This window comes from Enoplosus armatus, chromosome 11 (genome assembly GCF_043641665.1).
Source record: "Enoplosus armatus isolate fEnoArm2 chromosome 11, fEnoArm2.hap1, whole genome shotgun sequence".
Lineage (NCBI taxonomy): Eukaryota > Metazoa > Chordata > Actinopteri > Centrarchiformes > Enoplosidae > Enoplosus > Enoplosus armatus.
Window position 1 is genome coordinate 13,548,574 of NC_092190.1, and position 22,513 is coordinate 13,571,086.

At 38.8% G+C, this 22,513-nt stretch overlaps 1 protein-coding gene across 1 annotated transcript; it reads left to right on the forward strand.

The window, feature by feature from the left end:
• The first annotated feature begins 2,684 nt into the window (after positions 1-2,684).
• On the forward strand, positions 2,685-18,125 carry grb14 (growth factor receptor-bound protein 14). Its single transcript, XM_070914319.1, has 13 exons — positions 2,685-2,747; positions 8,499-8,655; positions 10,631-10,752; positions 10,912-10,986; positions 11,132-11,269; positions 12,538-12,648; positions 12,756-12,851; positions 13,218-13,280; positions 14,867-14,983; positions 15,790-15,859; positions 15,945-16,032; positions 16,436-16,529; positions 16,683-18,125. Exons 1-13 carry the CDS (start codon positions 2,685-2,687, stop codon positions 16,827-16,829), a joined length of 1,341 nt encoding a protein of 446 aa, XP_070770420.1. The 3' UTR covers positions 16,830-18,125.
• Positions 18,126-22,513: the final 4,388 nt, after the last annotated feature.

Below are 22,513 nucleotides of genomic sequence, written 5' to 3' on the forward strand. Positions count from 1 at the left end.
TCTCAAACACACACACATCACACAGATAAATAGGCTGTGTTCACATTCTTTTCTGATCCTATCAGAAACAGAATTACCATGTGAATACACTAAAAATCCAAACTTACTCTGATTTGGTCAGTCAAACATTTAGTACTTCCTGTTGGTTGTTATGTGTGTGGACAATAGCTACTATTTTTTTTACTGTTATCCATAATGATACGAAGCTCATGATATGACAAAGAAATATAAGGGACTTCTGTTCCCCCAGTATATCCTAAAGCCTCTTCCCTGGCTTGATGCCATTTTAGGGTTTACCCATTTGCTGGGAGGCAATACTGCCTTAAAGGCTGAATTCAGGGAACAAAATTGTTGAGTAGATAAGATTGTAACATGTCTGGCTGCGTCCTTGCTCTGCAAGATGGATACTGATATATATCTCTTGCTGTTTTTAGATGACCCCCTCCTGCCCAGAGTTAGGTATACACTACCTGTATAGACACTCGCCTCTGCACCTCTGTTTGGTGACTTGTTACTTTGACAGAGCCTGCAAAGGGTCTTGATTAAATCAACCCTGGACAAGGACGATGTGTCTGGAGCTGGCTTTATAATGGGAGTTGTGGAGACTGTGTTATCATCCTGGCTCCATTAATTCCAATTCATTTTTAGCTGTGTGATAACTAGCAGCGTCTGCTTGTCTGTGCTCTCACAAGTCAGTGTGCTGTGTTTCCAGATAAACATGAAGCCTGTTGTGGGAGGTTCTTCTTTTCCTGTCTGTTCTCATGAGTTGAAACAGAGGACAATGATTGGTGCCAAACTTCCACATTCAGGGATGTGAAGTTAAATATCATGATAACATATACTGTTTATGTCTATAAGGAGAGAAGATGGAAGAAGTATAGACCCATGCACATGAAATTTGAAATGCAGTGCACAGGCTTTTTACTGTAGCTTTGCAAGATTTCAGTGACAAATTTGCAACATAGCTACCCTACTTTTACTCCACGGCTAACATATAAACCATACTGAAAGGGCATACACACCACTTGAACCAGATATACAGTACAGTGTTACCATTGCAGGGTTGAATGAGTTTGAATGTGACATGGTCAATGAGTTTCAGGCTCCTTGTGGTCTGTGACTGTTTCTTTCTTTATAAATGCATTAATAGCTTTATTGAAATGGCATCTACCCTCCACAGCATCTGGTATCTTGTTCATACTTTTGCTTACTGTAATTTCTGAAATGAGTACACTAGTATAGTTCCATGTTGTACCAGTGGAAAGTTAGATGCCTTGTAATATGTTAAACTAGAGGCGAACGATTAAGGCCTAAAATATAACTGTCAACCTTTAAAACTTTGTTTTATTTGACATTGATTTATAGTTGTTAATACTCTAATGGTAAAGATTGAGGCTTGAAAATGGGCGTGTCCTGTATAGATGGCACACTACTATTCACAAGGCCTCTTTGTCTAGTCGCACAGTAAAACAGATGTAAATTGTGGCTGTGGGAGTAAGAGCTATTTAGGATCTCTCTCTTTCTTAAAGGGCATGGCCATATTAAGATACAGTTATGCCAAAGCATTGTATGAATATTGACTCAAACATACAGCATATTCAGAACATTAAGACTAAAATGCATAGTTTAATTTGTTTTTTATTTCTGTGTCTAGCCAAACATTTGAAAACCGCCATATAGCAAACACTAAAAAAAATCTAGATAGAGAATATAAACCCAAAAGAAAAACATATCTTGGTAATGGGGTTTATTCATCCTCGTATGACTTTTTAAAGAATGCCTAGCAAAAAAATTTCAATAGAAGGAAAAGAAACATGACATAGTTGAGTTGTGTGTGTATGTATAAGAGTTACGAGTGGACACTATTACTACTGCTACTACTACTACTAATGATAATAATAATAGTGATTAAATAAAAGCATTTTTGAAAAGTGAAATAAGAGAATAAACAAATAATCTGAGGCCTGATGTAGATCTAACAGGTGTTAACTTTTTTTTATTTCCCTCACTACACTCTTTAGTTTTTCATTATCTAGTAATCTAACAAACTGTGGACTTTTTAGTGGTCACTCTTTGCTTATATCCTTGTCTAATATCAGCACACACAAAGTATACAACATTAATGTGAAATTTTCATGAATATGCTCATGAGTGTTTGTTTAGTGAAATGTATTATGGGACTAAAGACTAAAAATAGCCATGTAGTGTCTGGCTACAAAGTAGGCAAAAACAATCTGATACATGTAGCCTTCTTTCCGGGAAATCTTCAGCTCCTTTGCTGTGTTTTACATTATCACCATGCCAAATGTATAACTTTGATTCCAAGTATTTGAGCTTTCTCAGGCCTCGTGTATTTTAACAATGTCCACCATGAGAAAATCTTTTTTTTCACGTTTTTATTGGAACTGACTTTCTAAAAGGAGTGAAAAGGAAAAAGCTTTTACATTCCCAAGGACAAAGGAGGAGTTTGTGTTTGGGGAGGCAATGTGACTTAGTTTCTCACTCTTTCATTGTGAAGGATGTCACTATAACTGCTGCCAAAGGGGTTACCATATAGAAAAAAACTCTTCTGTATTAAATACTATATTATCTATTATTAATTGACATTAGAACTAATTTCTACATGGTCCTTATTCCTTATGTATAGACATTTTAGTAATTAATTGCGCACTTTAGGCAGAAGAATGAATTTCCATGCGAGAAGAGTCACTTTGCCTGCCATCACACCACTTTGTCTGCAGAAGCGGGTAGGAATCTTTCATCTCCTGTGTACTATCTCTTAACATCTTCACATTTTCCTCTGTATTAGTGAAGCGCTGCCTTCAATGTTAATGTTCGCCGATTGTTCTAAATTTTTAAGCTTTCTTTTTAGATGGCGATGAATGAGATCCAACCTCATGTGAGACAAAGTTATTGATTATTAGTTATATTACCAAAGTTTTTAAACTTCATAAATATGTTCATATTGGGTTCACAATTATTTACCTGTGCTAATGTTACTTGTTTGAACTGAATTTCCGCTGGGATTTCCACTGGGTTCTTAAAAAATGTTAGCTTATGTGAGTGTGACACAGATGCAACTTATCATTTGATAGTCAAAGATGATGTATTAAACTACAGTTCACTTAAGGAGCATAAATACTAAACAGAGAAAGTGCACACGTTAAGTATGAATGTCAATAGACTGTTTTTTTGTGTTGTTTGTGGAGCAGCGCTTTACATTGGTAGGACATACCTGATTAGAGTTTTGGTCCTGTGATTTCAAAGTTGTTCATGTTCACAAACATCCGTTGATCCGTCCAACAACAATATAATGTAAATTATAAAACTCCGGCCTGTTCCCCCTTTAAAACTGTTCCATAATGTCTTATGGATTTATAGATCCTTGCCGTCCTTCTTATGATGACTTGCTCTTACTGTTTACTTTGACACGGGGGAGTTAACCTGTATATCATACTAACAATGAAATCACTTGTTACCAACAGGGACGACCTGGAATGTAAACCATCTGGCAAGTTGAATTGTACAATGAAGTGTGGACCTGTATGACAAATATGGCACCTTCTTGTGAACCATGTAGCACGAGATAAATATAGTGTTATGATGGGACACAGCTGCAGTGTTTTAATAATAATACATTTTTCATGTTCTTAGAGCCACTACAAGTATCTTTTGTATCCTATCTCTGAGTGCAACATATTATGCCAATCCAATCCCAACAAACTCAGCAGAATAACAATTCGGCCAAATATTTGTATTTATTATTTACAGTGGTAAAGACTGCAGCAGCTCAACAGTCATTTTTACTGTGTTAAGTAGCAACTTGCTTTCCAGCATGCTTATCTGTGTAGCTTGATAACATTTGTCTGCTGTTGTAATTCATCACATCATTGGTGCTGAGTGCTCTGTAAAGCAAATGGTATTCTGGCTATTACTTTGTATTTCCAAGTGGACCATGTCTTTTTCAGCACTGAGAGCACCGGCATCTTAGTTCATGTTTGGGAGCAATTAGTTGTAACCCACAAATAATGTAGTAAGCTGTTAAGGCGTAAATAACACCTGGCTTGGCCTTCAGAGAGAATGGGCTTGTATGAAGCTGAGACTGTCTGTTTTTTCAGTGTTGTTACAGTGAGGAGCTGGGAGGACATTTCTCAATGGTTCCTGAGATAGATGAGGCTGGAGGCCACCTCCTCACCACCATGCAGTGATAGAGCCGCAGCTGTGGGAGTGCAGTTCAAGGTTAAACCAGAGCAGTCTAATTGGCAAAATGGTTCACACCGTCCTGTCCTTGAGATAAAAAGGTCTAATGTTCAACAAGACTATGTACTGCTACATACTCAATGTCTGGATTTACTCTGCCTTGTCCAGACTGTTTTTTGTTTTTTTTTTGCTTTTCATTGAAAGGCCTTTTGTGCACATCATGTTCTGTTGCTCTGCCCCCAGCTTTACCCCTCACATCTGAGATGCATGCAGCTCTACAAATCAAATCTAGTTAGCATCAAAGTATGTTGATTACAGCTGGCGTTTGCATACTGTAGCGATAGAGCCTGACCCATAAATTGGTGGGACTATATGATTTCTCCAGTATTGGCTTATTACGTATATATCACTATACGTGAGTATATCTCAGCTGATAAGTATCAAACAATGTGTAGGATAAGGTTGCGTTAATTTAGAAACAAAGTTTTTTGACTAGAGGGCACTGACAAATTTATTTTTCCAACTTTCAAATATCTCACTTGGAATATATATCTTGGTCACGATTCTGTAACACACAAATTGAAGGTATTCTTATTTGTTTATGTTTTTGCATTTCTGGCTGCCGCAGGAGACTTTGTTGCACCAACCAGTTTCAGCAATTAGACAGCAGATTTAACTGTGGCTTCAAGTTGGAGGAGGCTAAAATGTTTGTCTGTTTGCTCTGCCAATTTTCCAAGCTAGCGATACTGTATTGTGTGGGAGGTGTGAAAATAAATTAATGTTGACAGTGTCACCACTGCTGAAGGTTGCCTAGATTAGAATGAATTAAACCATTCATCAGATTTTCTCTGGGTGGTGAGTTTTAATCAACCTTTAACAAACTATCCACATATTTGAGATGCACTTTTTAGAAAATTGTTGTCCAGTATCTCCCCCAATGAGGCTGACTTTAATACCATCACTTTGTTAATGTTAGTGACGTCTCATTTTGGCATGGCTGCAACCAAGACAACTCAATATTTTTAGTTGAACAACTGATGCCAGTTTTCTCTTTTTCTTATTAAAGTGAGAACAGTAATCTCTCCAGCTAACATACTTTATTTTTGCATGTTGCAACATAAACTTTGTGTACTTGATTGACATGATGTAGGCGGACATGAATGCTTTTCAGGTGAAAGCGTGTGTACATTTGGATCAGGATTACTTGCTGATGAATGCAGCTCTGTATTCACTGATAAAGACATTAGCCATTTACACAGCATGCTACCTTGCCTGGCCATTCATTAAAAATTCTTAACCAATGATTAACAGTACCTTCCACTCCACTGTTTTCAATTACCTGGAGTGAAGAATTATGCATAATGATACAGTAATTTGTTTCTAGTAGTTCTGAGTTCTGCAATTATAATTATTTGACCTATCTGTTGATAATATAAACGGTATATACTGTGTATTATGGAAGTATGTGTATTTCACAATTGATTTGTGAAAGTTGTCGTTTGCTGCTTTTAAAGTTTTTGTATGTTGTATGCCTGCCTTCCAGAGATGTAACATGAGTAGAAGACTAAATATCACCAGTGTGTCCTGTTTGATTTGTTGCTGTGATTCACATCGCCGAATGATGAAATTCCACAAGATTTTACAATATCATACTTCCTATATATTTCAGGTAAAAACTCAAAACAAGATGCCATTTTATATGACTGCACTACATCAAATGGAACATCTTGTTGTTTTTTTAGAGAATTTTATACATCTTTCCTTCAGCATGGAATATTTTTCATGTTTGGAAACAACATCTGGTACTTTTCTGCATGACTCAGGCATCAGCTAAGTTAATTAGTGAATCTAAAACAAGCTGCAGAGCAGAATTCATTTTTCCTCTGCTGTGCCTCGCTTTTAAATAGCTTTTACAGCAAACCATGTGAATACCATTTTGGTGCCTTAGGCCAAACACCCACTATTTGACATCAAATAATTGGTGATAATTATGCAAATGTAACAAAAAAAATACTATCACAGTAACCATGGAGACAGCACTTTAGCACGTTCACAGGAAACTGCTCTACTTGTGTGGCTCTGATGTCCACCTTCACCAGCAGCAGTAACGTAGTGATAATGCACCTCCCAAAAAAAGATTTATCTCATCTAAGAAGTTTGCTTCATAATTATTTCAGTGAGGATTTCAATGGTTTTTGCTGCATTTTTGATACCCTCTACGATTCCTCCAAGGTCTACTGTAGAGATGCAACCCAACAGAATGACGCTGTGACTGGTGAAGCACCTGGGCAACAGTCTGTATGCACAGTATCTTCATCTCAGCTGTGGAACACAGTAGCTCCCTCAGAGTTTCCATAGGTCTTTACAAAACTTCAATATGCAGTAACACAACTCCTGCTTCAACACTGTGTAGTCTCCCTGTCTCTTCCTCTTGTATAATAGTCATATAAGAGGTTGTTGTATGCAAGTTTACAGGATATGGACTGACTGATGGAATGGATTCATTTCATGGTTCAGATAAAATGTCATATTGGCAGTCATTGTCGATGTGTGTCTTCTCGACATCCAAACAAACTAACTAACTAATATTTTAGTTTGTCTGGGCTAAGTAATGCAAACATAAAGTACATTTGCAATGCTAATGCACCAAAGGTTTCCTCACCCTCTGACAAACCCTACCCTGTTCCTGGTGAAATGTGATGCCTGAATGATTTGATTTGGCCAACTCTCAGGAAGCCACTCCCTCACAGCAACTGAAGCCCAAACTAGATACAGTTATCGACATCAGTGCAGCAAATACGGGGTACATTTTTTTGTTTATTTTAAATGATTATGATTTTGCACTGTTGTGCCAAGTTCTCGGCTGTTGTTGTCTTTGTCTCAGATTTGGTTGAGAAGGATTTTGGATAATTAACCTGCAGTGTTGTGATGCAGCGTTGACTATATTAAAACACCGGCTGCTGGAGTAATCTGTTTAATGCAGGCCCCTCGTCTTTGTTAGACATCTACAAACAAAGATATTTGTCTTGTAAGGCTCCAAGCGGGCTGATTAACCACTAAATGGTTTACACTGAGAGGTGATGTCATCGCTGGATGCTCCCATTTGCTGATGACTCCTTGAGGGTGCAAACCTCAGCCGTGTTTGAGAGCTCTGACCTCCTTTCTCTCCTCAAAAGGAATCGGGCTCATCATGCCCAGCTTTAAACGACAAATAGAGCTCAATGAGAGAAAAGAGACAACCCCCCCCCCCCCCGCACCCGACTCTGTCAACTTTAGACTGAGTTGACTCAACTAGCATTACATTTAACCAGCACCTTTTGTAAATTGCTCTGTGGGCTCTTGCAGAGCATTATGCTGGGAGCTCTGCTTGCCATGGGCGTGTGAATGTGAATAGAGAGGGGGTTGGAGCCTTGTGACTCTCTCTCTCTCTCTCTCTAGCCCTTTTCAGACATGGCAACATTGCTGGCTTCGTCTGTTTGTTAAAGTGATGGCATTTTGTCATTCAGACATAGGTGATCAGATCAGACAGTCAGATTAACGTAAAGGGGTGCATGTCTGGAAGGGGCTCCAGTGAATGAGCAGATTGATCTCTGGCTTCTTTACGCTTAGTGGTAGAGAAAGGTAGCAGGTGATTTGGTTGCGATACAGATATGTGGAGTCAGGACAGCCCTGTGCTAAGAGGCAGTTTTGTCTAATTGCCTCCTTTCAGCTCCACTGCAGCACAGAGCAGGAGAGAGAGAGAGAGAGAGAGAGAGAGAGAGACTGGTTGCTTCCCAGCTGACAGTTGCTGTGCTGTCTGATGCACGTTTTTATGATTCTTACAAAAGCTCTCTTTTGCAATGCTGTGTACTCAGCCATGCATAGGCTACAGAGCTTGCCCAAACTCAGAACTCTGCTTGGCTCCAAACAGGGGGGTAAGTTCTACTTTCAGATGGATTAATTTGTTAAGTGTTTGATGTCTCACTGTGGTATTATTGCAAGATTACTACACGGTTTTCTTCACAAGCTCAAATATTTACATCCTGGAACCTGTATTGCACTTTGATCTCTACTTTTTAGGGCTTTCATCAACTCAAATTTTTTGAATATCGAGTTGCTGCAATAGAAAACAGGACAAACCTAGCTGGTGTATGTGGGTCAAACTGATTAATTTGTCTGATACTTTGTCTCACTTTTAATACTGTTCATTGCATTACCTCAAGTCAAAAACAACACTCTGCTTGTACTCCTTCAAGGTAAAAAGTATCCCATCCTGCAGAAAGGCTGAAATGGTTGTTAATTCAATGCTCCTGTTTCAGGTAATCAAAGTTTATAATGAAGATAACACCAGCAGAGCAGTAGAGGTTCCCAGTGACATCACTGCCCGGGACATATGCCAGCTGTTTGTCTTGAAGAACCACTGCATTGATGACCACAGCTGGACTCTTTTTGAACACCTCTCTCATCTGGGAATAGGTAAGATTCTGTTTTGTCATCATTGTCATCTTTTTACAAGAATGTAAAAATTGTGATAACAGCAGGATCAATATCTTAATCAAATCTCAGAACACTGAAGTTGTATTTAATCAGAAGGTCCCACTGCAACCCAGTGTATCAGAGGCTCAGAGCCGCACGGTTTCCTATACTCTACATTGTAGCCAAAAAACTACTCTGACATATAATATATATCATTCATCATTATATGATGTCATTTTTGTCAGTCACTGTTAGCCATATTTTTTGCAATGAACATTTAGCAAAAATAAAGGTTTTGGCTTTCTAGACTGGTTCCACACCTCTCAATCAGTGTACACATTTCAGTAATGATGAATGAAATGATGACGTGAAAACGAAATGGCTTTCTGGCTCCAGGAGAAAATTTAATGTGGCATTTGTGAGAGTCTAAGATAATGTGCAGAGTTCAGGTTAATTGCTGTTGGTCAAAATATGCATGAATAAACTTGATTTTTATTGTAGTATGAACTGGTATTAATCATGTGATGGTAATGTTGTTAGGCCTATGGGTGAGGTTTGCTTGGTTTGGTGGGAGGAGTGGTGAAATGTGTAGAGATATGTGTGAGTGGAACAGAGCATCGTCCTCAATCCTGAACCAATTCATTTCCCAGTCACATCATGTAAAATATGAGGGAGCTGATGTTGGTACTGATTGTGTCTTAATCACTGTGAGGCATCAATTATAGATCTCCTGTGCATAGAATATTATGTCTTATCCACCGTTGGCATTGCATTAGGAGAGAGGTAGTTCAGTGCATGTGTGAAGACACCACTGTCTACATTGAGGTATATGGATTTTCTCTCACTTGTATAATTTTCAACCGTACTTGTATTTTCATGGCTTTTTTTGTGGAATGCAAGAGGTTGCTGTGAGGTCTGCATTTCTAAGCAGCATTACCTGCTGTTATTTAACTATTTATGTAACATATGCTGTGACAGAGGTATTTGTACATGAAAGGCACATTACCTCCATTTGCATTTAAGAATAGTTTATGAATGACATAAAATATAGTTCTTATTAAGACAACAGTGAAAAACGCACACACTTGTCAATGATATATTAACACTGATCTGTTAGGGGACAGTGTGACTGTATAAAAGATTTCTCAGCTGCATTTTCACACTATTGCAGACATTACATAATTCATCCATCTGTTCTGTTCCAGTCATCAATGTTTTTTTTAATCAAAACTACATATCATTGCTATCCAGTGAAAACCATGTATCTAAATATTATTTTACTTTTTCAGATAAACTAATGTATTCAGTGGGTTGACAATATTCCCCTGGACTAATATAACCCTTTAAACATTGTGTCATAATGTAATGTCTCAAAGCTAAAGGCTCTTTTTCTCATAAAAATTAAGAAAAATTAAGCCCATATTTAGGTTGTAGACTGTAGTTTGCTTTTTTGCACAACGATCAAAATTCATATGTAAAGGGCACTTATAAATGCTTATTCAATTCAATAATTTATGAAGCAGGGCATATGCATTTTTTTAGAATGATCTTATCAGCCATGTAAACCAGGACTTATTACTTGTTGTCTGGTGACTTTTTGGCTTGATGTTCATAGTTCATTGTTCAACAATGCTCCACATGGCTGTCATTTTCCATTAATTCAACAATCATTTTAAGTTCTTGGAAATAATTAATGTTTCTGTTGTGCTGCTTGACTTGCGAGCCATGCTCTCATCCAGAGGTTACACATTGATATAAGGTTAATAATCAAACTCCTCGAAGTAAAGCAATATAACTCTTATCAGCAAGCCTTCTGCAGATATCATTGCATTGTGATTTTGAGAAGATTTAAATGTATGTCTTTTACTGTGGTTTGGCATTACATCTGATTCTAGTTGGTCTCCATCTGTTATCCATAGAGAAGTGAAAAACAGGTTAACCGGTCATTCTTTTTCTTTTCTCCTCATCTCACAAGAGAGAACCATTGAAGACCATGAGTCTGTTATGGAGGTGCTATCAGGCTGGGGAATGGACACAGACAGCCGGCTGTGTTTTAGGAAAAATTATGCTAAATATGAATTCTTCAGGAAACCTCTGGTGAGTTTGTGATGAAATTATCTCTCTATATGGTGATGGATTCATATACATCATTTTTGCATTTGGTATATCATCTCTTTGAACCAACCCACCTGTATTCCCACCACTGTGTGGGCTGAGGGGTGTTTGTCATAACTGACATTGCTTTCATATTGGTAGGACTTTTTCCCGGATCACATGGTCTCCATATCCAGTGAAACCAATGGGATGTTGGATCCCTCTCAGCTTATACAGGTATCAAGTTCCATCTGTTTACAGTGCAATCTCTTTGCCCTTGAGTGCCAATTGTATAGCTCTGAACCTCTATCTAAATGTGTTGTACCTTAAGAATCCCCTGCACACACCCATCTATGGACAAATATTTCTCTTCCCAACACAGACCTTTCTCAACTCCAGCACTTGTCCAGAGATACATGGACACCTCCATGCCAAAGAGCAAAGCAGGAAGTCTTGGAAGAAGTTTTATTTTGTCCTGCGGAGGTCAGGGCTTTATTTCTCCAATAAGGGAACTTCCAAGGTCAGTAAAACAAAATTACATTAGCAAAAGCATGAAAAGCAATTTGAAAAAGCAGATTAATGTGTTATTTGTTGCATACAAATAAAACCATTCGATCACATGCAATCCTATTTTGATATGTAAATACATTACATTGGTCCATCATGTTTTTTCCCTTACTTGAATTAAATGCACATAGTCCTTAGTTGACACAGTAAACATCCAGAATTAAATAATGCATGGCACCAATTGGAAAATTTCTATTCTTGACTTAATCTATGAATACATCCTCGTCCTCTGTTTGTACGCAGTGGGGTCACCAGTTCATCCTCTGTATATATCTCACTCATGTTGTGAGAGGGCAGTGGAACAGGTTTAGCTTGATTTTCCTTAGGTCAGCTGGCATAGCAGTCAGGCAGAAACAGTACTCTCAATGCTGCTGACATGTGAAGCTTATAGGCACCAGCCATGCCAACTCAACCACTTCTCGACTGCTTTCATTTCCTACAACAGTGGACCCATTTGTTGTTGAGTGCAGGGAGGCTCTTTGGTATGGTGCCCACTTTTACTTCAGCAGGTTTACCATTCATCTGTGGTCAGACATATTGCTAGTCAGTCAGCACAGACACTAACGGCTGTTTCATTACTTTAAAAAAGGAAGTGGGAGCGGTGTGTGCGTAACAAGAAAGCACAATGGTAGTCTTTGTGCTTTTCTTTCCTTGGAAAATTATCTTTGGCACAATGTGGCTGTTCATACTGTTTCAGTACAGCCCTTATCAATATGTCTAATTTTATCCTTATCTCTTTCATTACATTTATAGGTTAACCACACCCAGAATCACTGATAACACTGTTATTTATAGATAAATATGCGTTGTTTAAATATAAGTGTGCTCCACCTCTGTCCTAAATGACTTGTATGTTCCTTCTGGCCAAAAGATTAGACTGTAAGCATGGCTTGATTCAAGTTGGTTTTATCCACTTTTCAGTTTTTAAGTTTTCTAATTGAAACATGTCCCCATCATTTCTGAAAGGAAATTACTTTCATGTGCAGTTCTTTTTTCTCATTCTTTTTTGTTTTGTTTTGTTCCTCACACTAGTGATCACATCAGAGAATAAATTGAAGAGATACTGACACAAGCACAAACAAAGACCTTACATGCTTCTCCATCCCTCACATACAACAGATTTACAGACGTGTTGTGGAGATGAATACTAGACCCAAAACTGATTTGATGTTGCATGAAAGTTCATATCTATACTGTATTTTTTTCTTATTTGTTTTACAGGAACCGAGGCATCTCCAGTTCATCGCCGACTTTAGTGACAGTGATGTCTACACAGTGTTGTCAGCCAAAAAACTACACGGAGCACCCACAGATTATGGCCTCTGTGTCAAGGTACCATCACTTTCTAAAAATGTCAAAACTGTACAAAAGGAGAAGTAGAGAGTATTGATTTCCAGCATGTTGAACTCCTTTTGTCTCCCTGTAACTTCTTTCTCCAGTCCGCAAAGTGTAGTTCAGCCCGGGACCTGAAGCTGCTTTGTGCGGATGATGAGCAGACCAGGACCTGCTGGATCACAGCCATGCGCTTGTTAAAGGTTGGCTTGCTGATCACTAACTCCGGGTGATGTCTAAGAGGAGGAATGCTGAGTCAGTGCTAGAATCAGATTTAGCTTTGGGAGGAGGTCGAGGGAAACTATTGAGTGCTGCTGGATTAGCACTCCCGCTCTTTATAGAAGCAGCATGTGTTCATTGTCTGGATATCCGCTGGATACAGTTTAGAGCATTACTCACTCTCCTGCAAGTCTATAAATAATATACAGTAAAGCCCAACAGACTGTGATTTATTTGTATTTGCCCTTTTTCATCATCACACTACAGGTATATTGAAAGAAGTTTAAAGTTAACATGTAATAAATATTTGGGATTAGAATTTGAAATGCTAATATTTCTCTGTGTTTCAGTATGGGATGCAACTGTACCAAAACTTCATCCAGCCACACCAGAAACAGAAAGCTTCACCAATGGTAAGATGAAGGGCTTCTTTTTATGTCATAGAACTCACGCGAAAAATTAAAACCAACTCTGCAGTTTACCTGAACTTCACCTTGTGGGGCCTTCTGGCCTCTTTTAACACTCACTGTTTTGTTTTTTCAGCCCAGAAACTCTGCGCTCATTAACGTTGTGTTTAGCTGCAGTAGGCAGCTCTTTTTTTTTTTCAGCCAAAAAGCTCTGATTAACCCACTTTCTCCAAACGACAGACGTATCATGTTAGAAACTAGCTGGGGAACGTGGTTGAGCATAGCGGCTAAAAAGCCTGATATTTTCCCCAGGAGTTGGTGGAGACCAGACCAGAGCCAAAAGGAAAGTGAATATTGGACTTGCATTCATCAGGTGGCCAGAAATACAAAACTTATGAAATACAAATTAATGCTCATGCTGTTCCGTGTCTGTTGGATGTATGGGGAAATGTTTGCTAACAACTTTGCCATTACAACTTAATAAGGTGATATTACATCAATGTTGTTCCACTGCCCCCAGGTGACCAAAAGCAAATCAATTAATGCAGCTTTAATGACAATTTCTCAGAGCTAAGACATAGCAGTGCATTAATACATTTGCACAGGACAAATGAGGCACCTTCAGTGTGTTAATGTAGGTTTGGTGTCCCAGAATAGCCTCAGGCTCTACAGGGAGTATTTTCACAGCAGTGAACACAATCTATTTATGGCTTTTGGACATGTTCATGAACCCTCTGCTTTCTAAAAATACACAGTGATCAGCTGCTCTCAGATTTAACAACTCATCACCTCTTCTCTGCTGTCGGAGGGTCATATGTGACCAACAGCCTCGCCAAGAGGATTAGCTAGAAAGATAAGGGAGTACACGAATCTGCTGAATGCAGGGTCAGGGTGCTGAATCTTCTGTGGTTTACTTGACACATCTAGCTCAACATGCTACCTTGAGAAAACTGAAAAGTAAATGTTATTCAGCTGTATTCAAATAGAATATTAAGTAACATACCTATAAGCAATGATACGTATCATTGGAATTGGGGCAGAGTGGAAGTGACGGACAGGAATGCCTCTACCCTCAAAGTAAACACTGTTCACTTTGTTTTAACCACTCGTTTAAATTGTAAGCTTAGTAGCTGGTAGAGGAGCGAATGTGGTAATTTAAAAGCTTCTTGGTAATCCTGATAAGAAGAATTTTCATAAGTGTGTGTGCAGTGAGCCACTCACTATATGGCAGCTTAAAGGACTAAAATGTGCCCATGTGTCATTCTTTTCAAAGCCACTCTAATCTCTTTTCAATGGAGTTTTCTGTCTGGAATCATCTAGAAATGATGAAGATGGAGTCACGTTACTCAGACACTAGGTGGCAATACAATACCACAAGACGGCAGAAGTCAGTCTACTTCCCTTCCACAGTGTACAAAGGAAATCAAACCAAAAAAGAAAAACCTCTGGGTATTTTAGTACAATACATATTTTAATACAGTAGTTTTTTTTTGTATCATGAGAAAATAAAGCAAAAATCTGAGGATGGATTTAAACAAATAGAAACTCAGTTAATGCAAAAATAATATTTCAGTGTACGTGTGCAATTTCAGAGAAGCATCTCAGAGAATTCACTGGTGGCCATGGACTTCTCTGGCCAAAAGAGCCGAGTGATTGAGAACCCGTCTGAGGCATTGTCTGTGGCTGTAGAGGAAGGCCTGTCATGGAGGGTAAGTCAGGGTAACGCTCACAAAACCTTCTCTGCCTGAGAAACAACAGTAAGAGACATTTCCCAACAACAGCCATGTTTCTGTTGTTTCACCCAGTGAAAACATGTACTCTAGACATTTTGGTGAACTCATTCTCGGAACCCAGCAATGAAAACGGCCAATGTTTCGGGGCTTCCGGTGTAGCCAGCAGATATCCGGATAACTGATATCCCCGCCAAGTCTTCCTCTTCTGTGCACCGGTCATTGTTTACAGTCCAATTAGCAATCTCAGAACCCATCAGCTATCGCCTGAAGATGATTTGACTGTTTACCTGCATGCAACCAAAGTCTGCTCAAACGTGATTGGTCAATACTACTTGGACTACAAACGGAACCAGAACACTTCCGATACCAAAATCTTACTGACCAGACAGATTCTACATTCATATGTAGATATCTGTTTATGGAGATTATGGTGAATTCAATGAAAATCTTTAAAATAAATGGTGCTAAAAAGGGTGTAAGAGAATCTAGGAACAAATTCTTCAGATGTAATCTTACAATTCACAACCTTATCTTACCTGTTAATGTCAGTGTAACGAGTTATTAAGAATTTACATTGTATTTGTGAACATATACTATAATATATATTTATACACACAACACAGTTAACACAACAAAATAAAGCTAATAAGGTCAACGGTTGTGAGCACCTCATACTTTATTACCTATAGAATACAAAGACAAAAGAAATATACATTAATAAATTAACTATGTATTAACATTACTTTAGCTAATATTGTGGCTGTAATTCGTTTCTCCTGTAGAGGAAAAGCTGCCACCGTCTGAGCGGCCACGGGAGCCCCTCCACATCGCAGAGCTCAGTGTTAAACATAGGTTTGTGGGAGACATTTCTTATTTGCTCTCTGTACACAGGTGAACTAAATCATTTCTAATATATTGTCTACTCTTTGTGCTTCAGCTCTCCACTGTGCTCAGTCCTGGTTCCACGGCAAACTGTCTCGGGATGAGGCTCAGCGTCTAATCACTCAACAGGGTCTTATCGATGGGTAAGCAGTTAGACTGTTGTTGCTTTTTGTTTATATTGTGTCATTAAAGACATTAGGTTTATTAGTCTTTTAAGAAGACATAAGAAACATTACAACTGTATTATTTTATTGTATTATCACAACATCTGAATGTGTCTTTACATTTTTGCATCTGTCAACATACAGAAGAAAATCTCCAAAAAGCAAAACAAAGGGGCTAAAACAATGTTCTCTAGTGGTCCATAATAGACTGGACTTTAAGAGACGGTTTGTCCTAAGTCATTCTTGAATTGCTAGCAAATGCCGCATGATGTGTTATAAAATGATTTAGATTCATTGTTATCTATACTTTGGGAAATCTCGAGGTAACACGGTAAAAGTGAGGACTTAAAACAACAGTTTGAAGTTTTCTTTTTGTTTTCAGAGTATTTCTTCTGAGGGACAGCCAAAGCAACCCAAAGACATTTGTACTGTCACTGTGCCACATGCAGAAAATCAAACACTTTCAGATCTTACCTGTGAGTACAATCCACTGTTTGGGTGTACAGTTCCACAATGTTTTTCATTCATCTTCCAAAAACTACCTCCAAATTTGAGCCTTGTGCTCAGTAAGTCACCTATCTCTTCTGTGCAATTCCTTTGTGTGTTTATGTGTGCATACTTCACTGTAGGTGGATGATGAAGGGGAGTTATTCTACAGTCTGGATGATGGTCACACACGGTTCACCGACTTGATCCAGTTGGTGGAGTTTTACCAGCTAAACCGAGGGGTGTTGCCCTGCAAGCTCAAACACCACTGTGCCCGGATCACCCTGTGAACAAGGGACCCAAAAGACCCCCGAGGGCCCACATGCACCTTAACTCTGGGGGCTTTCTGGACAAACACTCCCAGTGTTCCTGTGCCTTGAAGAAGAAAGATACACAGACAAACTGATCAGCCATGCTCACTGAAACCACTGTTATCATCCACATTCATAGTGTGGCACATGGTCCCTCTTTTTGACAGTAGACTGTATAATAACTGACTACATGTGCTGAAGATGATTTGTTTTGTCTGGTGAACATTACTCTTTGGCTCTGTAATGTGCCCATAGATGGCGGTAAATCCATTGTGCAAAGTCCAAACATGACTTCTTGTGCTCACGTAGAGCTGAATGTGTACTGCAAACAGCTTGTGAGTCTAACAACATCATGACACCAGTGAAAGTCATTTTTTCTTGAAGTAAGTGGCATACAGTAGCTGGAATTTGAATTTTCACTGAAAACATTTCAACAGTATGTATACAGTAATTATATATACCTCTCAGTCATGGTCTGTCAAAGCTAATGATGGTTGAACCCCAACAAGGGCATCTACTTTTATTTTAAATTATATCATGCTGGGAATTGTAGTACACAATGTCTGTCCTGTTAATTTTGAGTAAAACTAAGCTATCCTACTTTTCATTGTCATTGTATCTCTATGTATTCAGGTATTCTATTTTTTTTTTAAAGAAAATAATCGTTTTCTATTTGAGAGATAAAATGACCTCTCAGGAAGTGTCACTGTGCATGCCCTGTAAGCTGGACTAAGACTGCTGAAGAGAGAGAAAGAGAGGGGTAAATGTACAGGTGGAGAGAAATAGCACACAACCTCACTAGCCTGCACTGTACATTCATTTTAAATGTATGTGATTAAATGGAATCTTTGTATTACATGAAATTAGTTGTGAGCAAGAGCAGTGAAAAATGTTTCACCAATTTTTTAGATATAAGCCATTAAGATGGAAATCAGAAATGGTGTGTGACTGATTTTGATCATATCTGAATTCATTGTATATTGAAATTTAGGTTTTATATTTTCCAGAAATTCAGGTATACAGTTTGCAAAACCTGGCTTGGTTGTATTTTGATGTTATTGCCACTGCTGTGCATATACAGTGTCAGATATTGTTTGTTCTCATAAAGCGAATTATGCATCAGCTTTTAAAAACAACTTATTTTAAATCAGTGACATGATTGAAATGATCTTCTGTTGGTAGTTTTTTTTTTCCCCAACTGGACGACAGTGCATTGAACAATGAATGTCATGGACTGCATAGTTTTGTATATATAAACAGTTTGTTTGTTTGTAATGTTTGACTCTGTATGAATTAATGTCACATTGAACAATAAGCTTTCCAGTAGGTTTCAGTGATGTTTAAAAACGGCCAGCAATGGGATTGCTGTAGTTCAGCACGCAGCACACTAAACTCTTAACTCAAAAGCCCTGATGAGATCTGGGACAGTGTGAAGCAATCGATCACGAGGCCGATAAACTCAGCCTTTATTTAAAGTATAATACAGTACACTTTATAGTCTTTGTATGGTAAATAGGACATACAGGGTTGTGATACAAATGCAATGTCAGACACTAAATCTCACCTATAAAATGAAATGTCCACCTGAGCCGTCTCATCAGCTCACAGTGGGGTGCTTCTGTGCTCAGAAAGATTTTTATAGTGAATACATAAGTCATGATTTTCTAATGAGATCCAGCACATAGTTAAATTTAGTCACTATATATGTGTATGGGACACATTAGCCTCACATTGTCAAGTATGATTTACTGAATTCTGTGGGCCCTGTATGTATACATAGTACATACTCTACGTGTCCTTCGCAGCACCATCACATACATTTTTTCACAACCACTAGATGGTACTAGAAGCATTTTGCTTTAGCTTGTCCAGGTTTATGTTTGAAATGATAATGTTTGTAGAGCAATTTAAATTACATAATGCATTTAAAATGTGTCAAAGATGCATGTTAGGTTCATGTTGACTTGAAAAAAGTTAAGTTGCTTAAAGGTTGTGCAACTAAGACTTCATTGGTATTGAGCATCTGACATTTAATACGCATAGAAATATGCATACACCAGAATACAATAGAATACTCCAAGACACATGTATGTATACATTGCAAGTGTGTTTCACAATGACACCAACAACAATCCTCTGGTGGTAATGATTTAATATTACAGGTGGAAGTAATGAATTTAAGGTAATCACATCTTCATTTACAACTGACTTACAGGGCTCCATAGAATATGGAAATAAATAGTAATGGATATGATTATGGTTCCCCACACAACAGTAAGCGGCAGAGTGTCTTGTCTTGAAGCATCCGTGTTAAACAAACTTCTCTGTTGTGATACGAGCACATTGCCCATATACCTCCTCTGCTCTACTTCAATAGCACATTTTGGAACAGTGCTCACATCCAGGGGAGATGTGCGCACACAGAGAAGTCTTAAATGCACCCCTGCTTCCGAGGTCTTGTGCTAAATGTTGTTTTGGATGTATTCCTGCCATTGATCGGAGTCTGGCTGCAGGGGGAGAGATGGCAGCTGGGAGAGACTGCGCTTCCTTTAATGAATTCATCCAGCTCCATCCTGCCCAAACGGCCTGTGGATACAGCACTTCTCCCAGTAAATAAAGCCTCTCTCCACTCTGTCTCGGCCCTCATGGACAACCACCACTGTTCGCAATACTTCTCACCACTACATTGGATTTACTCCTGCCTGCACTCTAACTCTTATGACTTCAGGTTTTGCACTTGAGTGTTGTCAACTTCACTCTGTTCTTAAATGCCCCTCTTGTTGTATTCCCCCAGTCTGTATTCAATTATCTGGCTTCGCAGTCTTCGGCCAATTACTGATTATCTCCAATGAAGTGAAGACCTTGCTGTTTGCTCTGCTCTTGATCCGCAAAGGGGCATTATCTGGGCTTGGGTATGAGTCTGTGAGGAAATGAAGCTAGGTTTGTTTAGGGGATGCACTATAGTGAAGGTTAGAGGCTTTAACTGTTCCTTTGCAAAGGGCTCTCCCATCAGGAGTATCTAAAGCCAGAAGCAAATACAACAACTCTTTACTGTAGCTGCAGTGGCCACAGTGGACCGGAGTGAAGATAATCATGTGTCGAGAGCGAAAAAATTTAATACGTGGAAGAATCTGTTTTCAGTTTTTCACACATAATACAGATAAATTGTAAAATATCATCAAACAGTGTTGAGCAAATTATTAGCTACGTTAAATCAGACAAACTGTAGAATGTGATTAACTTGTGGCTACATTTCACAGTTGTTCTGTTTTTGCTTTTACTTTATTTTCATTTTGCAGTAATAAACATTCAGTTTTCATTGACAATGTTCAAACACAACATAACAAACATCTTGTCTTAATAGATTATAGATCAGAAGCTAACAGCAAGGGAGGCCATGCAGGTTGATTTGATGCTCTTTTCTTTATATAACGCCAGAATTAAAAGGGAGGATTTTTCTCCCTGCCCTTATAACAGTGGCACCACTCCAGTGGACAGTACAACATAATTTAGATCAAAAATCTGACTTGTTTTAAATTGACGATTGCAAAGTCAGCCACTGTGCTGATTATTTTGATGTAAATCAAAAAAACAATTGTGAAAAAAAGTAAATGCAAGAACAGAGACACATTTTTTTGCAGCCCAGGGATTTAACTCATGGTTTCAAGAAATGTTATATTTCTGCATTTGTGCTTTCTATCTGTAACATGAAGGCATTATCGGTATTGGTGGCAAATTATTCAATATGTCCAGTTCATCCAAAATGCCCCCAGAAATTTTAAATGCTATACAGTACTTTCTCTATTTGTTGTTGATAAATTGATTACGAGACATCTAGGCTTTTATGATGAATAAAAAATTGCACAAAATTTCTCAAATTTTGACACTTACTGTAAGAGCAAGGGTTTTAGGGGTTGAAATCTTGAGGTCATATGCAGTTAAATAATACTGCTATGCTCTATAACGTTGCAATAACGAGTGTTTTATGCAGATAATATTTTGTGGTATTAAAATGTAACAGCAATAATAAGGAGACATTTATTCTAAACCAAATCTAAAGCTATACAATGAATGCCTGTCATATCTTTTTACACATTGCATGAGATTTCTCAAGACCATGGTTGTGCCGTGGTGTGAAGGGGAGTTTTCGTGGCGTATTGAGCATCTTTGGTAATGTATTATGTCTCAGATAATTGCCCAAACAGTGCTTGCTCTATAAATCGCCTTTCTAACCTCTGATATATTTTTTTCTGGGGGTCTTGGAACTGGCAAACGGTAAGTGCCAAGCTTTGTTAATTACAAGGATAACACATGCACTCGTCAAATAATGGATGCAGTTTGCAATTTCAAGTTTTAATAATCAATTACTGGCAGTAATTCTCTGTGGAGTCACAGGATAGTCATTAAATCTCAAAAGGCGAGACACACGCAATGTAGCTTTTTCCAAAGCCCTATTTTTAAATACATGAGGGAACAGGGTCTGCTTTAATCCAGCGCATTTTGTTGCCTTATTACAATGTAAAGTAGCTCAATTAGACCTAGACAGTGCAGCCTGTAAAGTAACTGTTTAAGACAGTGAGTGATGAATGGTCATATTAGCTTATTCCTACAGGAGCCGAGCCAACAAGGACAAGAGTGGAGAGATGCTCTGTTACAGTAATACTGCAGATCAGCTTGTTTTTTTCTTTAATATGAGTTACTGCTTTTATTATGTCGAAGCCAAAAGTTTCATTTTAACACAAAGTCCTGTATGAACTCACATTAAACAGACATATCTGTCTTTTGTTGTTTGGCCTGAAACACCTCTGTAACTGGCCTCTTTGATCTTAGCAAACAGGTAGATGGAGTGGTATCGAGTCAGTGCCCCCCCCCCCCCCCCCCCCACACACACACACACACATACAGCAGGGTTCCTGTTATTGTATTTTCAGTCCACCTTCAAAGCTGGAACATTGCAGAGGTTCTTCTTGACCTTGAGAAATTAACATGGGAGGACTGGCTTTGCTCTGAGGGAGCCCTATAGAGGCCACGTCCCCTCCTAATCCCCAGTTGAAAGGCATACCTCCACTGCTCAGACGAAATAGCAACATCCCGGCAAACCAAGTGTTTACATGAAATCAGATGATATCCTGACATATATCAAGACATAAAACATTTCACTTCATTCAGATGATTTAATTCTGAAATGTTCTCTTTGTGACAGATATAGGTTATGGTGGTGTGCTGTGTTTGCGTGTATAATGTGTGTGTGTGAGGTAGTGAGCCAGAGGGAGGGGGGGGGGGGAGAGAGAGAGAGAGAGAGAGAGAGGAATGACTTTGGCCCTGCACAGATGAACAAACAGTGAATCTGAAGTGCAGCACCCTGTGTGGCTGCCCACCAACTGAACAACATTAAGGCAGTCCTCCATGTAAAACCTGCTCACTTCTCCCACAAACACTCGAGTTTGGCAAACGGGCGGCGGCTCAGCGGGGAGGAGCTCTCCCTGGAAGGCAGTGGACAGCAGGGAGACATAAACCACAGCTTCTGGTGGTGATGGACTGATGTTTTAGGTGATCAAAAGGATGGATAAGAAAAGGAAAACGACAGGGGTAAAACCAGGAGGGGGTCTTGGAGAGGAAAACATATTGGACTTTAAAGGTAGACAGACATGAAAAGCAAAGTA